This window comes from Taudactylus pleione, unplaced genomic scaffold (assembly GCF_031769625.1).
Source record: "Taudactylus pleione unplaced genomic scaffold, aTauple2 ptg000100l, whole genome shotgun sequence".
NCBI classification, from domain to species: domain Eukaryota; kingdom Metazoa; phylum Chordata; class Amphibia; order Anura; family Myobatrachidae; genus Taudactylus; species Taudactylus pleione.
The window spans coordinates 8,046,520-8,061,158 of record NW_028284502.1 but is presented as its reverse complement, the minus strand read 5'-3'; the positions used below and the strand labels follow the sequence as shown (position 1 = coordinate 8,061,158).

At 41.8% G+C, this 14,639-nt stretch overlaps 1 protein-coding gene across 1 annotated transcript in view; it reads left to right on the top strand.

Annotated features, from left to right (window-relative positions):
- Positions 1 to 14,212, top strand: part of KIF18A (kinesin family member 18A) — a 117,496-nt gene extending 103,284 nt beyond the window's left edge. The window contains exons 14-17 of the mRNA XM_088470476.1: positions 6,269 to 6,710; positions 8,694 to 8,798; positions 10,773 to 10,885; positions 12,924 to 14,212. Coding sequence (XP_088326602.1) covers positions 6,269 to 6,710; positions 8,694 to 8,798; positions 10,773 to 10,885; positions 12,924 to 13,069 — 806 coding nt within the window. The 3' untranslated portion in view covers positions 13,070 to 14,212. The remainder of the gene's footprint in view (positions 1 to 6,268; positions 6,711 to 8,693; positions 8,799 to 10,772; positions 10,886 to 12,923) is intronic.
- Positions 14,213 to 14,639: the final 427 nt, after the last annotated feature.

Here is a 14,639-nt window from a genome sequence, read left to right as displayed (position 1 = left end):
TTCCCATCTGAGCCGCGATCACATGTCCCGCTGGGCTGGCGCCGCTTGATGACAGAGGGCGTCGGGGGATGTTTCGGTCCGAAACGCGTTGGAGATTGGAAGGAGTGCCCAGGAAAAGAACAACTGCCGCTGCCGCTACAAGCCCACTGAACATCCCCCGACGCCCTCTGTCATCAAGAGGCACCAGCCCGGCGGGACATGTGATCGCGGCTCAGATGGGAATCTGCAGCTGAAGTCAGCAGTCAACGCCGAGCTAGTTAGGGTGAGTTAGGTGGCAATAGCACAGCGGACCCCTCGTGGGGTACATGCAGAACTGGCACACCCCCAACTAGTCTATAAAGACTATAAACATTAATCCCATAATACTGTTTATGCCTTTTCTCTCCTTTGCTGTTTTTCTTTCTATTTTCATCTTTGTTTTTATTAATTATTTTTTTTTTTTATTATTTTTTTTATATTTTTTATATTTTTTTGTTTGTTTTGTTTTATTATTGATTACTGATTATTCATTACATTCATATATTTTTATTTGTGCGGTCCACCAATTCTAATCCATACCAGCGCTCATATACCCATATTTTTAATCTGACCACTATTTATTGAGCTGCGGAAATACAAGCGCATTTTCATTTTTTACTTCTGATCTAATTAATAGATTAGTAACCTCGTACTGTTCTAAAGAATTCTTTGTACGGAATAGTGCGCAATGGCCACGAAGTTCCTGCGGAGTGGTCAGGTGTAGGTACTTTGTCATGTAGAGGAAAAGAGTGGTTGTATATATTAGGCGCACAAGAGCCACTATAAGTAAAACCTCATTTTTAATAGAATTATATTTAAAATTGTTGTCCCATTTCCACTGGGTGGGGCAAAGTCAACAGTTAAATATTAAGTTTAAAATCAAAGAAAAAACAAAGATAGATAAGTTGAGTTCAAATAAGATTCTCCACGTATATCCACAGCTTGACTCTAGATCAGGTGAACAGATTGTAATAAATAAGGTAAATTATATCCAGCAAACGGCTACATACTGATAAACCAACCTATGAATAAGACACAGTAGACAGGGGATGTAGTTATAATGCCGATGCCCGGAAAGCCGTCTGACGGAATCCTGGCGTCAAAATCCCGATATAGGACTAAAGATAGGGGTATATGTAGCCCGACAACAGAATCCCGACAGACGGCTTCCCGAACAAAGGGAAGCAAGGACAGTTAGGGTTAGCCGCGGGTGGGGGCGCAATGATTAGGTTTAGGCACCCCGGGGAGGGTTAGGCTAGGGGGGGTTAGGGTTAGGCACCCCCTCGGAGTGTTAGGCATCCCCAAGGGAGGGTTGTGGGCGGGGGGGTTCGGTAGGGATTAGATCCTTACCTTGTCCGGCAAGATTCTGACTGTTCGGTCTTCTGGCATCTGTATTACATACCCAACCCAGTAGACAGGCACTTGTTTTATACACTATATCTTTATTCTTCGAACAAAATTTATATGTATATATCTTTTAGTTTTTTCTTTGATTTTAACTTTATTATTTCACTGTTGACTTTACCCTACCCAGTGGAAATGGGACAACAATTTTAAATATAATTCTATTAAAAGTGAAGTTTTACTTAATGTGGCTCTTGAGTGCCTAATAAATACAACCACTCTTTTCCTCTACATTTCAAGTTTAATCCTGGTTAAGGCTGCACCCCCGTGTGTGAGAATACCCGATATCACGCTATCTTACGGGGTCATTCAGTAATCAATAACTATATACTATTAATTTTTTTTTAATGCAGATATTTGTTGTTCTCAATATTCTGTAGGTACTTTGTGACCAGTACCTATGCTCCATTTTTCTTGCACCTCGTTGAGGTGGTCAAGAACTTTAGTACTCTTTGTGTACTGAAATAGATGGTTATATGCATTGATGGACACCGAATGGCATTGAATCCTCCCCTGCCCATACTTGGTAGTCACTTTTAAAGAAATTATGTTCGGAAAGTAGAGGAAACAAACGCAACCCCTGTCTAGGGGTTGTAGAACAGTGGTTCCCAAACAGGGGTGCCTCGGGGAACTTGCATGAGTGCCACAGGTGGTGATCCAGGATAAAATCTAATTATTTTTGGTCCATGTAATATGGAAAACCAGAGCTGATGGCCGTCAATCATAAAATATGTGCACCAATAGAATGGCAACCCTGTCCTCCATCATATACAGTCAGGTGCATAAATATTGGGACATTGACAGAATTTTCATATTTTGGTCTCTATTCACCACCACAAAGGCTTTGAAATGAAACAAACAAGATGTGCTTTAACTGCAGACTTTCAGATTTAATTTGAGGGTAATTACATCCAAATCAGGTGAATGGTGTAGGAATTACAACGGTTTCTATATGTGCCTCCCACTTTGTAAGGGGCCAAAAGTAATGGGACAAACTAAACAATCCTAAATCTAACTTTCACTTTTTAATACTTTGTTGCAAATCCTTTGCAGGCAATTACAGCCTGAAGTCTGGAACGCATAGACATCACCAGACGCTGGGTTTCATCCCTGGTGATGCTCTGCGAGGCCTCTACTGCAAATGTCTTCAGTTCCTGCTTGTTCTTGTGGCATTTTCCCTTCAGTTTTGTCAGGATTCAGGTCAGGGGATTGACTTGCCCATTGCATAACATTCTACTTTTTAGCCTTAAAAAACTCTTTGGTTGCTTTTGCAGTATGCTTTGGGTCATTGTCCATCTGCACTGTGAAGCGCTGTCCAATGAGTTCTGAAGCATTTGACTGAATATGAGCATATTATATTGCCCGAAACAGTTCAGAATTCATTCTGCTGCTTTTGTCAACAGTCACATCATCAATAAATACAAGGGAACCAGTTCCATTGGCAGCCACACATGCCCACGCCATGATCACCACCATGCTTCACTGATGAGGTGGTATGTTTTGGATCATGAGCAGTTCCTTTCCTTCTCCATACTCTTCTCTTCCCATCACTCTGGCACAAGTTGATCTTTGTCTCATCTGTCCATAGGATGTTGTTCCAGAACTGTAATGGCTTTTTTAGATGTTGTTTGGCAAACTCTAATCTGGTCTTCCTGTTTTTGTGGCTCACCAATAGTTTACATCTTGTGGTGAACCCTCTATATTCACTCTTGTGAAGTCTTCTCTTGATTGTTGACTTTGACACATATACACCTACCCCCTGGAGAGTGTTCTTGATTTGGCCAACTGTTGTGAAGGGGTTTTTCTTCACCAGGGAAATAATTCTTCTGTCATCCACCACAGTTGTTTTCCGTGGTCTTCCGGGTCTTTTGGTGTTGCTGAGCTCTCTGGTGTGTTCTTTCTTTTTAAGAATGTTCCAAACAGTTGATTTGGCCACTCCTAATGTTTTTGCCATCTCTGTGATGGGTTTGTTTTGATTTTTCAGCCTAATGATGGCTTGCTTCACTGATAGTGACAGCTCTTTGGATCTCATATTGAGAGTCGACAGCAACTGATTCCAAATGCAAATGTCACACCTAGAATCAACTCCAGACCTTTTACCTACTTAATTGATAATGAAATAACGAGGGAATAGCCCACGCCTGTCCATGAAATAGCTTTCGAGTTGATAGTCCCATAACTTTTGGCCCCTTAAAAAGTGTGAGGCACATATAGAAACCGTTGTAATTCCTACACCGTTCACCTGATTTGGATGTAATTACCCTCAAATTAAATCTGAAAGTCTGCAGTTAAAGCACATCTTGTTTGTTTCATTTCAAAGCCATTGTGGTGGTGAATAGAGGCCAAAATATGAATATTCTGTCAATGTCCCAATATTTATGCACCTGACTGTAACTGAACAAAAGGCCATGTAGTTGAACCTAAGGGTGCCAGGCGCGCAAAATGAACTTATTGAGAAATTTTATATAAATTTAAACATTAAGACATTTTTGCCCTAGGGGGGCCATAAACAAACTGCACGTAGTCTAGGGGGCCGTGATTCAAGAAAGTTTGGGAACCACTGCTGTAGAACACCTAGTCATCTTAAACTTACACAAGTTCTCTCTAAACAGATATAAGTGAGAATTATGGAGTCTATATATTAAAGGTCTTAAAGCGAAAGAGTTTTTTGCTGGCAGTAAGGCTTCACATTCTACTTCTAGAGATTAGTGCTGGTGGTAAATGCTGCCGACTATCTAACAAGGATGCCTGTAGTACAAGTACTGCTGCAATCATTCTGTTATGGCCATCTCAGGATGGTGGGACAGAAGAAAACGACAAAAAGAAAAGCACTTTTTGTATTTTATGGCACTAGTTTTTAAATATTTATTTTTAATGTTTTGTATCGCTTAACATTTACATTTAAATGTATTTGTTTCTAAGTGTAAGTGAAAGCCGAAGTCTGTGCTTCCAGTTCTGCTGTACATGAGCAGACTAGCCCAGTGATTTCCAACCTTTTTAAGCCCGTGGTACACCGAACAGAATTTTAAAATTGCTAAAGCACACCATCAGTCCCCCACGGGAAAATACACTCACAGATTGGCCCCACACAGGAAATAGAACAGACATTGGCCCCAACAGAAAAAAAAAATACAATGGCCCCCACAGTACAAAAAAAACACATTGGGCCCCACAGAAAAAATATAAACTAAAATGCTCTCCACAGAAAGAAAACAAACGCACAAATTGGCCCCCACAGGAAAAATAATCACATTGTTTTTTATTTCCTCTGGCGACCAATCACATTAGACCCCACAGAAAAAAATAAGCTGAGAAGGCTCACGGTCATCCCTGTCCTCTACCTCATCGGCTGGGGTTGCTTAGTCACACTCAGTGCAGGTGGGCGTGCAATGCGTCGTGCGTGACCTATTTCATGTCACAGCATCTCCATAGGTCACGGTCCGGGCGCCTCCCAGAAGAGCCCAGAACTGCCCGGGCCAGCATTACAAGTAAAGTCAGCTCTGACCTCGCGGCACACTTTACCACCCGCTCACGTCACTCTAGTGTGCCACGGCACAGTGATTGAAAAATGCTGGTCTAGCTGGATCATGCAAACACATATCACCGCACACTGCCCCAGCAGAACCCTTAATGCTCCGGGTCAATATCTCCAAGACAGCAGTGTATTGCTCTGATACGTCAAGGATGAATTACGTCAATGGGGATGCAAATGCACGCTCTGTATGTATACACTTTACTACTGAGGAATTCTGGGAGAGTATTAAAACACTAATGCTGCCCATCCACTAGCAGACTTGTCCCTGAAAGATCAAAAGATCTTCACAAATCGTTCATCAATTCCTGATGATCGTTATCGTTCATGTACGATTGCACAAAACGACCAAAGACCATAGACCAACGATTTTCAAAGCAGTTGTTAATAAAAGTGGGAGGAAATATTTATTTAAATCTATATATGTTGGTCGTTCCGGCTTTGAAAACATGCAACGGTGCAGGAACGATAACGATGTCCAATAACGACTAATTGACGGGCAAAACAGGACGACGTAAACGACTGTCTGGATCGTGCATCGCTGGTCGTGTAGGGCATTTTACTGCACGATTTGCGGATGATTTCCAAGCGATTGAACTATAACGATGGTCGTTATCGCTCAATCGCTAGGTTTAATCGCCTAGTGGATGGGCAGCTTAAGGTGTTGGACTAGTGGTTTTATACAAGGCACAAATCCCAAAAAGATATACCCGATAACTGTGCTGTTAACACACTAATCAGTGAACTTTTCACAGATTAAGCGGTCTATTTACTAAGCCTTGGAACGGTGATAAAGTCCCAAATAATCAGCTTCTAACTGTCAAACACAGCCTGTGACATGGCAGTTAGGAGCTGGTTGGCTGGTACTTTGTCTCATTACTTTATTTCCATCCAAGGCTTAAAATATAGACCCCTCAGTATGTTAACACCCGATAACCAGAGAGGCTATTTCTAAATGTCTCAATTTGCTGAAGTTGCCATTTAACCATTTTCTCCTGGGACAATAATGTCTTTGATTTTTGGAACGCATGGTACAGCCTTAATTACATAAACACAATAATTCATTTTTGTAGACCACAATCAATACATTTTCATTAGAAGGTGGGGACTTAAACACATTGTTAATCACATTATTGTTTTTAGGTGTACTCCTAATAGTACACTGTTAAATTGCAGAGAACCATGAGGGCCCCCATTATATTGAATGGCGAGGTTTGGTCCAGATCCTTGCTGCCGTGTTTGAGCCATATTAATGTAAAGTAACTGATATTATGTGATTGGTTATACTGAACAGTTTATGTTTTCATATTTTAGATTCACAAGTGAAAAACCTGAAGGAAATTGTCCCTCCAAGGCCATTGGAAGCCGTTGTTCCTTGTAAAAAGACTAGGAGGAAATTATTGGAGTCGCCGCAAATCGGACAAGACCTCGGAGCACCTCACTTCTCCAAGGTCAATGACCATGAGGATTCTATCAGCGATGACCTCACCCCAATTGTTTACACACCAGAAAGTTTAAATAGAACAGTCACCCTTACAAAGGAAATAGCAGAAATCCCTGGCATGGCGGAAAATAAGGAAAATGGCAGCAGTTTTATGGCTCATGACCAAGACACTCAGAAGATGGGCTTCACTTTCCACCTGAAGTCTCATTCCGAACAGACCGATATGGACTCCACTGTTATTCTCTCTCAGAGCAGCAGTGACCTGAATCCAAATGGCAAAGACATAAAACCTCCCACCAGCATGTTACAAAGGTACCTATGGAGTTTTACACTAAAATAATTTTGCTATTGGGCTATCTAAATGATTACTTTAGGGACTTGCCCATAAGGAGATCCTGGTGGGAAGTCTAAGTGGCAAGTACATGGAGTGTGACGAGGCAATCTACTTCATGGCCCCCACTGTGCAGTGCCATGATTGGCCGTTACCATGCAGCTGGAGGTGGGGGTCTTAATGATGCATTTCTTTGCAAATAATAACCTAAAGCCCCCTCCTGGATCTAAGAATGCTTCACTGCTCTCCCAGCAGTACGGAAGAACTCTCCTAAATTCTGGAGTCTCCAGGAGTTTGGTTTTGGAGTCTAGTTTATTAGCCAAAGCCTAAAAAGTAATAGGGAAAACTCGTAGTTATTAATTATAAACTCTTACTTTATATATGTATTATTCAGAAGTATGCAATACAGTGTTATTGTGATGGAATTAATACATTTACACGCAAACTGCAAAACTACGTGCAAGACGGCCCAATCACAGTTTGAAAGCACCTATGCAGTCTATCTTATTGTGCCATTACCTATTGTTAAAATGTATCCTGTTAGTAAAGAGTATTTTAACAATGTGTTACTGTAGGGTAGGTGAGTGATTTGCAGTCGATGTTGATGGAAATGGACTTTAATATTAATCTGGTTGTCAGGGATAACCATAGACAAGCACTCTGGCAGGTTTTGACTGGCACTTGTCCCCATCTGCAGTAATATCATGCTGGTTGACAGCCCAAGCACTAATATTGTTTAGAGAGCTAGTAATGTTAGTCAGCGCTTGATGCGTAAAGGTTACAGCTTGATTGGTGTTGCTGGCAACCAGTTAAATAAAAAAAAATCTCTTTCAACATTATGGAGCCGTCATAATCACATTTTGTGACTGACGAGCTATTACAGTCATGGAAATACAGTACATCTCTGTGCAAAACAATGCTTATGTGGGTGCTCAACAGTTACATCAAGGTGAACCTACTGTTCTAATAAGACTGACTTTTTTTTTATTTATTTTTTGTAATATTGAGCCAGATAGCTTGCAGACACAGCTGATTTCACAAGGTTTAGGCAATTTTAGGTATAGTTACTATTTAACAAATGCCTATAGCTGCAGATATCTTCTGCGTAAAGCTGGGTACACACCTGGTTGACGGGTCAGCTGTTTTTGGCCGACCCATCTAACGATCGGTAAGTGCATTACACACTTGCCATCGTTTGGCTGATGTGTCTGCACTGACATCACAACTAAATTTAAATGCCCGCCCAGTTGAGATGTAAGTCACCGACACGTTCCTGAGGCAAGTGTACGGGCAGTCGACGAGTCGCCCATACCCACAGCCAGATGTGCAGATATATCTGCAAGATATATCAGCATCGGATGTGCTGAAGGGCAGATGTGATGTTTCTGCGAACTACGTCGTTCAGACATGTCTTCTGTGCACACCCGCCAATGCACTACAGATATATTGCCTGTTCAATGTATTGAGCAATATATCTTTCAGTGTGTACCCAGCATTAGGCAAACTAATATTTCATACCAGCTACGCAAGGCTAAGCTATTCAGAGCTGGACCCTGATAGCGATCCCTCTCTGGTAGCTGGACTGCATGCGTGCACATCCCCACGGCCACACATACAAGTTTCCCGGAGGGCAACTAGGCAGTGAAGTGAAGTACTTCGTCACTGTATTTGGCTAGCTCCGAAAGACTTCACAATAGGGAAAGTGCTTCACCAAGGCACCCTCCTTCCCCGGATACAGTGTATTGGAAAGCACACTTGTAAATAGCTCAGAGAAATTGCGCTTAACTGATGTGAATTTATTCCCATTTTATTAGTTAAAAAAAAAAAAAACACCTGAGACTATTCCCCAAAATCCTTCTCCACACTCGTACCGGATTCTGAGAGATGTAGGTACTTAATGCCTGGACATATGTTACCGCTGATTTATCCACCTCTCATTTGGCCTTCAATCTCTCTTTTAACAGAATAGGACTTCCATCTTTGTTGAGCCGTAATCCAGGAAAACTAAACGAGAAGCCATCCTACATGGCGATGACTTCAGCTGCCGAGCGAAAGAGAAAGCTATTGAGGTAAGATTCTAAATCATGTACTATAGATTCTCACACCTGGAATCAGGGCTTAATGGTGACATCTCTGTAGAAATCTCATAGTGGTATTCGAACACTATGCTAGAAGGTTTGCGTATGGGATCCCGGCGGTCAAAATACCGACCGTCAGGATCCCGACGCCTGAAGGGTAAGTAGCCTAACCCTCCCCCTAACCCACCTTTACCGCAGCCAAACCCTCCCTCCCTGCAGCCTAACCCCTAAACCTCTTCCTTATCCCTAATACTTAACGTCTGGATTCTGGCTCCGGGATTCCAACTGCTGACAACCCGACCACCGGGATAGTGACTACATCCCATTAGGCTTGTATCACGCGTTGTAACTTATGTCTTTTATAGGGAAGAGTTCTTCAAATGCTATTTAAAAATAAATGAATCACAAATCTTTATCTTGCAAGATGTACTTTTTTTTTTAGTGTTTTGTCATCTGTCTAGTTGAAGTATTTTGTTATTTTTTCACATGAAATACAGTACTGGTAAGTTTAATAGCCAAAAATTAATATTCGTTCTAGCTAACAAAGTAGAAGGAAAACAATGTACTGTTGTGCACATTTTGGGCCTGATTCAGACCCGTTCGCAAGGGGCCGCTCGCTCGTACGCGACCGATTTATGCATTTGCGCATGCATCTGCCTGCGCGAACTAGTTTGATCGATCGGGTAGCGCAGTGGAATGAGTGACAGGAGAGGCCGTTTGTGGGTGGTAACGGGCAGGGCAGTAGTAACGGGGGAGTGGAGGTGCGAACGCAGGCGTGCCTGAGTCTTTCAACACAGTTTCAGAGGTGTGCCTAATTAACAGGCTGCGTCATAGTACACGTCACCTGGTTGATTTTTACACAGAACTGCTCACAGTTATTGCGGTAGGGTACAGTCAACCACAAGCGCTGCGGTCTGATCCGATGGTTGTACATACTTCCTGGAGATGACGTACGCTAGTGGGCGGCTAAAGACAGGCTGGTGGGTGTCTATACACACCATGATCGCTCGCCAAGACATAGTGGGCGTGCTTATGCCATGCCTGCCTTGACGTCACTTAGCTGAATTTGCATACCCTGGGAGCGAGCTGCCGCATCTAGCAAACGGGTCTGAATCAGGTCCTTTGTCTTTATAAAGCAGCCACGGCATTAATGGTCTCATGCCACAGTGTCACTGGTTCCTAACCTCCTGTACAGTCCATCCCGTAACATGGCACCACCGATGTCTGTTAGTGACATGGCTTATTAATCCCTTGCTTTCTGGCAGAGTTTCAAATAAAATATTTAAACTTTTTAAGGGTTTTCTTCAAATGGTGGAAAAAATGGTATACAAATATTCAACTTGACAGGTGTTTTGTTTGCAGCCTGGGAAACGATTGCTAATTCTGTATCAGTTCCACAGCAAAGTGGGTTGTTGTGTCCTCAAACATCTAGCCTGAATACGCCACGCAGTGCGACTTGCCTGATGTGAGTGAGCGCCCAGTTCCTGTGCAACTCTGCTAGCGCTGGGCATCTTTTGTGACGAAAATGTGTCTGTCGCATTGCGATGCTAGTAGGACGCTCCAACAGACTGCGCTGGTTAATTTGATACGTGACACTTGTATATCTGTGTGCACCTTAGTCTGTATATAAACCACGATGGAAGCTGGAATGTGAAAAGCTGCAGCCGTTGCATTGTAGCACTTCGTATACAGATCCAGAGACTCAGTCGTATACAAGTGTCGCAGTTCAAATGAATCCGTAATCATCAGACGCATTTCCGGAAAAAAAAAGACACAGCAGAGTCTCACGGGACCTGGCACACTAAGAGGGGCTTTTTAGCGTGACACTAGCAAAGATTTATACAGACACACATGTAGGTGGGAAATGTGGTTTATCCAGAGTTGCCTGAATGGACAAGCAGTGCAATGTCATGTATAAAAAACAAAAAGTTTTTTTAATTTTCATTTTTCACCATGTATTTTCAGTCTTGCAGCTGGCAGTGCCGTGAAAGAAGACAACACACTATTTCCTATCCCAAAACGTGTCCGACAGGACATCCCCATCGACTGCAAAGCACTGCGGGTGAAAAGGGCAATAGGTACGCTTAAAATGATAAATCATGATCTTACTCTTTCACGTTTGCCTGTCTGATACACGCCTGACATTTCCAGGTTATCAATTTAATGGTTTGTTGCTGTAATCAGTCACCAAAAATATTTTCTGAGTGTGATATGTCCTTTTATGTTCTGAATTGGCAGTAATGTTTGTTGTAAAAGGTGTGGGCGTCTGATTTTTCGATGTTGCGGCTCAGACAATGGAAAAACAAGAGTGAGGGTTTACTGCCTGATATTTTGCTTTACCCTTTTAAAGTTGTTTCTTCGCTAGACAGGATTTACAAAGAATTATGATCCTACTCATATAAAGATATATAAAATCACTTTAGCTTTGTTCTAAATCTATGAATGCAGCTATAATGGAAATAAGATTATTTAAAGCATTACTCTGTCCAAGCCCACATTGTACTTTCTAGAAGTATTGTTGGGCTTCCGTTTCTGACACCCCTGCTGTCTGTGAGATACTCTACCTTTTTGAAGTCTCGAGAACCACCCTTAATCCTGCTGGTTACACATCTTATTTCCGGAGGCAGGTTCAGGGTTCAGGTATCTCAAGGTTCCGGTTACCATAAGAAAACAATTCTATATACTTTAAGGGAGTGGTACTCCATCTTATACACTATTCAGACTCACAAACTGGTGTGATTCACATGTTTCCTATTTTAAGCGCCCTAGTGGACAATTTTATTATTTATCTAGGAGGGGATAGCCGACAAAAGCTGTGCAACTTTGTTATATAGGGGGAGATGTATCAAACTTTACAGAGACATAAATTGGAGATGTTACCCATAGCAACCAATCAGCTTCTGACATTTATAGACTGTGCTAGATACAGTAGCTAGAAGCAGGTTGCAGTGGGCAACTTCTACACCTCTCTAAGGCTTGATACCTCTCCCCCATAGGGAGAAGCCTTTTCTCTGGCAAAAATTTATTTTTTTCCATATTTATTGCTCTTCTCCCATTGGTTACTAAGCCCCTAAATGTCAAAGCACCAGAGAGATTACTATAATTAATTTTATTCCAAGAATAGTAGTTAATTTGTGTTAAACGCATTAATGTACAGAGATGCTCAAATGGGTTGGGTACGGGATGCCGACGCTCAGGATCCTGGCGGTCAGATCCCGATGCCGGCATCCCAACAAAGGTTAGGATACCAACACTTGTTGGTAAGTATCTTTACCCTCCCCATAACCCCAGTACTTACCGTCGGGATGATGGCGCTGGGATTCTGACAGATGTCGGGATCCCGCTTCAATGTCTGTTGTTCAATGCTTTCTAAGTATATGTAACTAACATTGATAGTTTGTTACTTAGAACTCCTGCTGCTGAAGAACTACACATTCCAGCATGCCTTGCCACAGCTTTAGCATGCCTAATGGGGCATATCCACTACACGATTAATGAACGATAATGATATAGTTATTGTTCAATCGCTCTTTGTACTGTGCTGTGGATATTGTGCCCACACTGAACGATATTTCATTCAGTGCCGGCACCCTCCCTCATTCCCGAACATGCACAACCGATATAGTCAGGGTGGACAGTAGGTTCAGGCGATGACCGATGCCGACAATGACCAGCGGGAGCGCGCATCGCTGGTCGTTGCCGGCATATACACTGCATGATATTGCGGACGATGAACGATATCGTTATCGTTCATTTATATCTTGTAGTGGATATGTGCCTTAAGAGTAAAAACTCTGGCAGGGCATGCTGAGATGTGTAGTACCACAGCAAGTGGAATAGCACATGGTCCCTACTCCTGACTTGGATTCTGTTCTGTTCACAGGTACAGTAAGAATCCCAGGTACTGCAAAAAGGTGATGTGTTTCTCTTAAAGAAGCCATATTTAGGGATGTTCTCTTTATTTGCCTGTAAAATAAGGGCATAGGGGTTGTGAAGATATACAAGCTGCAGTGGCTGGAACGTTTATATAAAAGGAAACTTCCCAATCTCTTGAATCATTTTACTCTTAGGCCAGTGCTGCCAAACCACTGAACAACGTATTAATCTAATTCACAGGATTATCGAAAACGAGGGACAATGGTGCACCGAGGCGCCTGCCCAGGAGCATTTCCGACGGAAATTTAGCAGTTGGTGCTAAAAAGAAACCTTTCTCATTGTTTGGATCATCTCAGCCGTTTTTACAAGCCGCAAGGAAAAAATAGCCCAGCACATCTGGCCCCCATTCTTCACTTTAATGACTTGCAACCCATGGCATTGTCTTACTGAACATGCATTTTTAAATGTACAAAACAGAGAAACCTGTACCTGGGAAAAAAAAAAAGTATTATTCATGTTTTTTTAATGTGTTTTAACATAATCCGTCCCATACATTTTCTATGTCTGTACGTCAAGAGAGTAGTGTCTAAGTTTGATTTTAATATGTGCTAGTGCCAAAGTTTGGTTTTAATATGTGCTTGTGGCCTTGTTTTACTAGTTCAATAGGATCTCTAGCATAGCAGACTACTTTGCCATCTGTGTGCTGTAATATACACCAGTGATGTGGAGTTATAAGCGGGTAAATGTTTTGCTGATTCTATTGTATTACAAAACAAGCATTGTCATATGAAGGGCTATTTAAAGAGCGTTCTGCCCTGCCTCCCCGGTGGTACAGTCCAGATCTATGAATGGCAATATTATCTGCTCCATCAATGAGATATACAGTGTTGGCAGCCCATATATAGCAGGTTGTGTGTGCATGTGGGTTTTTTTGTGTACAAACCAGACATCTGCAATCTATTTTTTTTTTTTTTCCCCAACCACAACTTAGAGCCGGAGCATTCTGTAGCATAAAGACTCGCACGTAGAAAACAGGGGGTTCCCCCGTTGCTGACACCCACCGTTATACCTGTAGCATTCCCTTTTAGCCTTTTACCTAAGTGATCATAAGATGCATCACGTATTTTAAAAACCCGTTTGAAAGGATTATTTTCAACCTCCGGTCACCTTTTTCCATGACGTTAATTTTAGTAAAGTGCATTTTCTTTCCCATTCACTGAAAATGCATCGGGTTCCTTTAGACGCAGACTACTCATGCACAAACCCTTTTATTGGCAGACAGGATTTCCCCACACATTGTGGTAATGTAAAAGGCATTATCATTATAGCTGGAGATCCCAGCACCAATTTACAAAAAAAAAAAAAAATCTACAACTTTAAGAGGTTCCTGTAAGCCATGGTTTTTACTAATGGTTTCTGTGAATGATCATTATGAATAATATTTTATTTTTAAGCTGTAAATATTGGTTTCCTGTGTTATTAATATTTTTTTTCCATGTGTACTATAAGTGTACAAAGCTGCATCTTGTAAATAGACTGTTAATACTTGAAATAGGTTTGAAATAATTATTTTTATAGTTCCGATTAAAGTATTTTCTCATTTTGTTGGTTTTGGTCTGTACGTCAGACTTTTTCTGCGTCCTTTCTTTTAGATATACAGTAGCTTTGACCAAGTCCTGTGTTTTGAGATTGTGGAGCTTTTGTTGTGTTGGTCCCAGGGAGATAGAACATTTTATGAGTGAATTTCATTCATTCGGGTGACAGCTGCTCTTCTGGGAATATGTCACTCTCTTCATTCAGAAAATGACAATTCTCACAATGTAATTTTCTCAAATATTCAAAAGTGCTATTGGTTTGTATTTGTGGTGTAGTGATCTCCTATACCAGAGGTTCCCAAAAGCAGTCATCAAGTCTCCCTAACAGTTCAGGTTTTAGAGATCCATGGTTGAGCACATG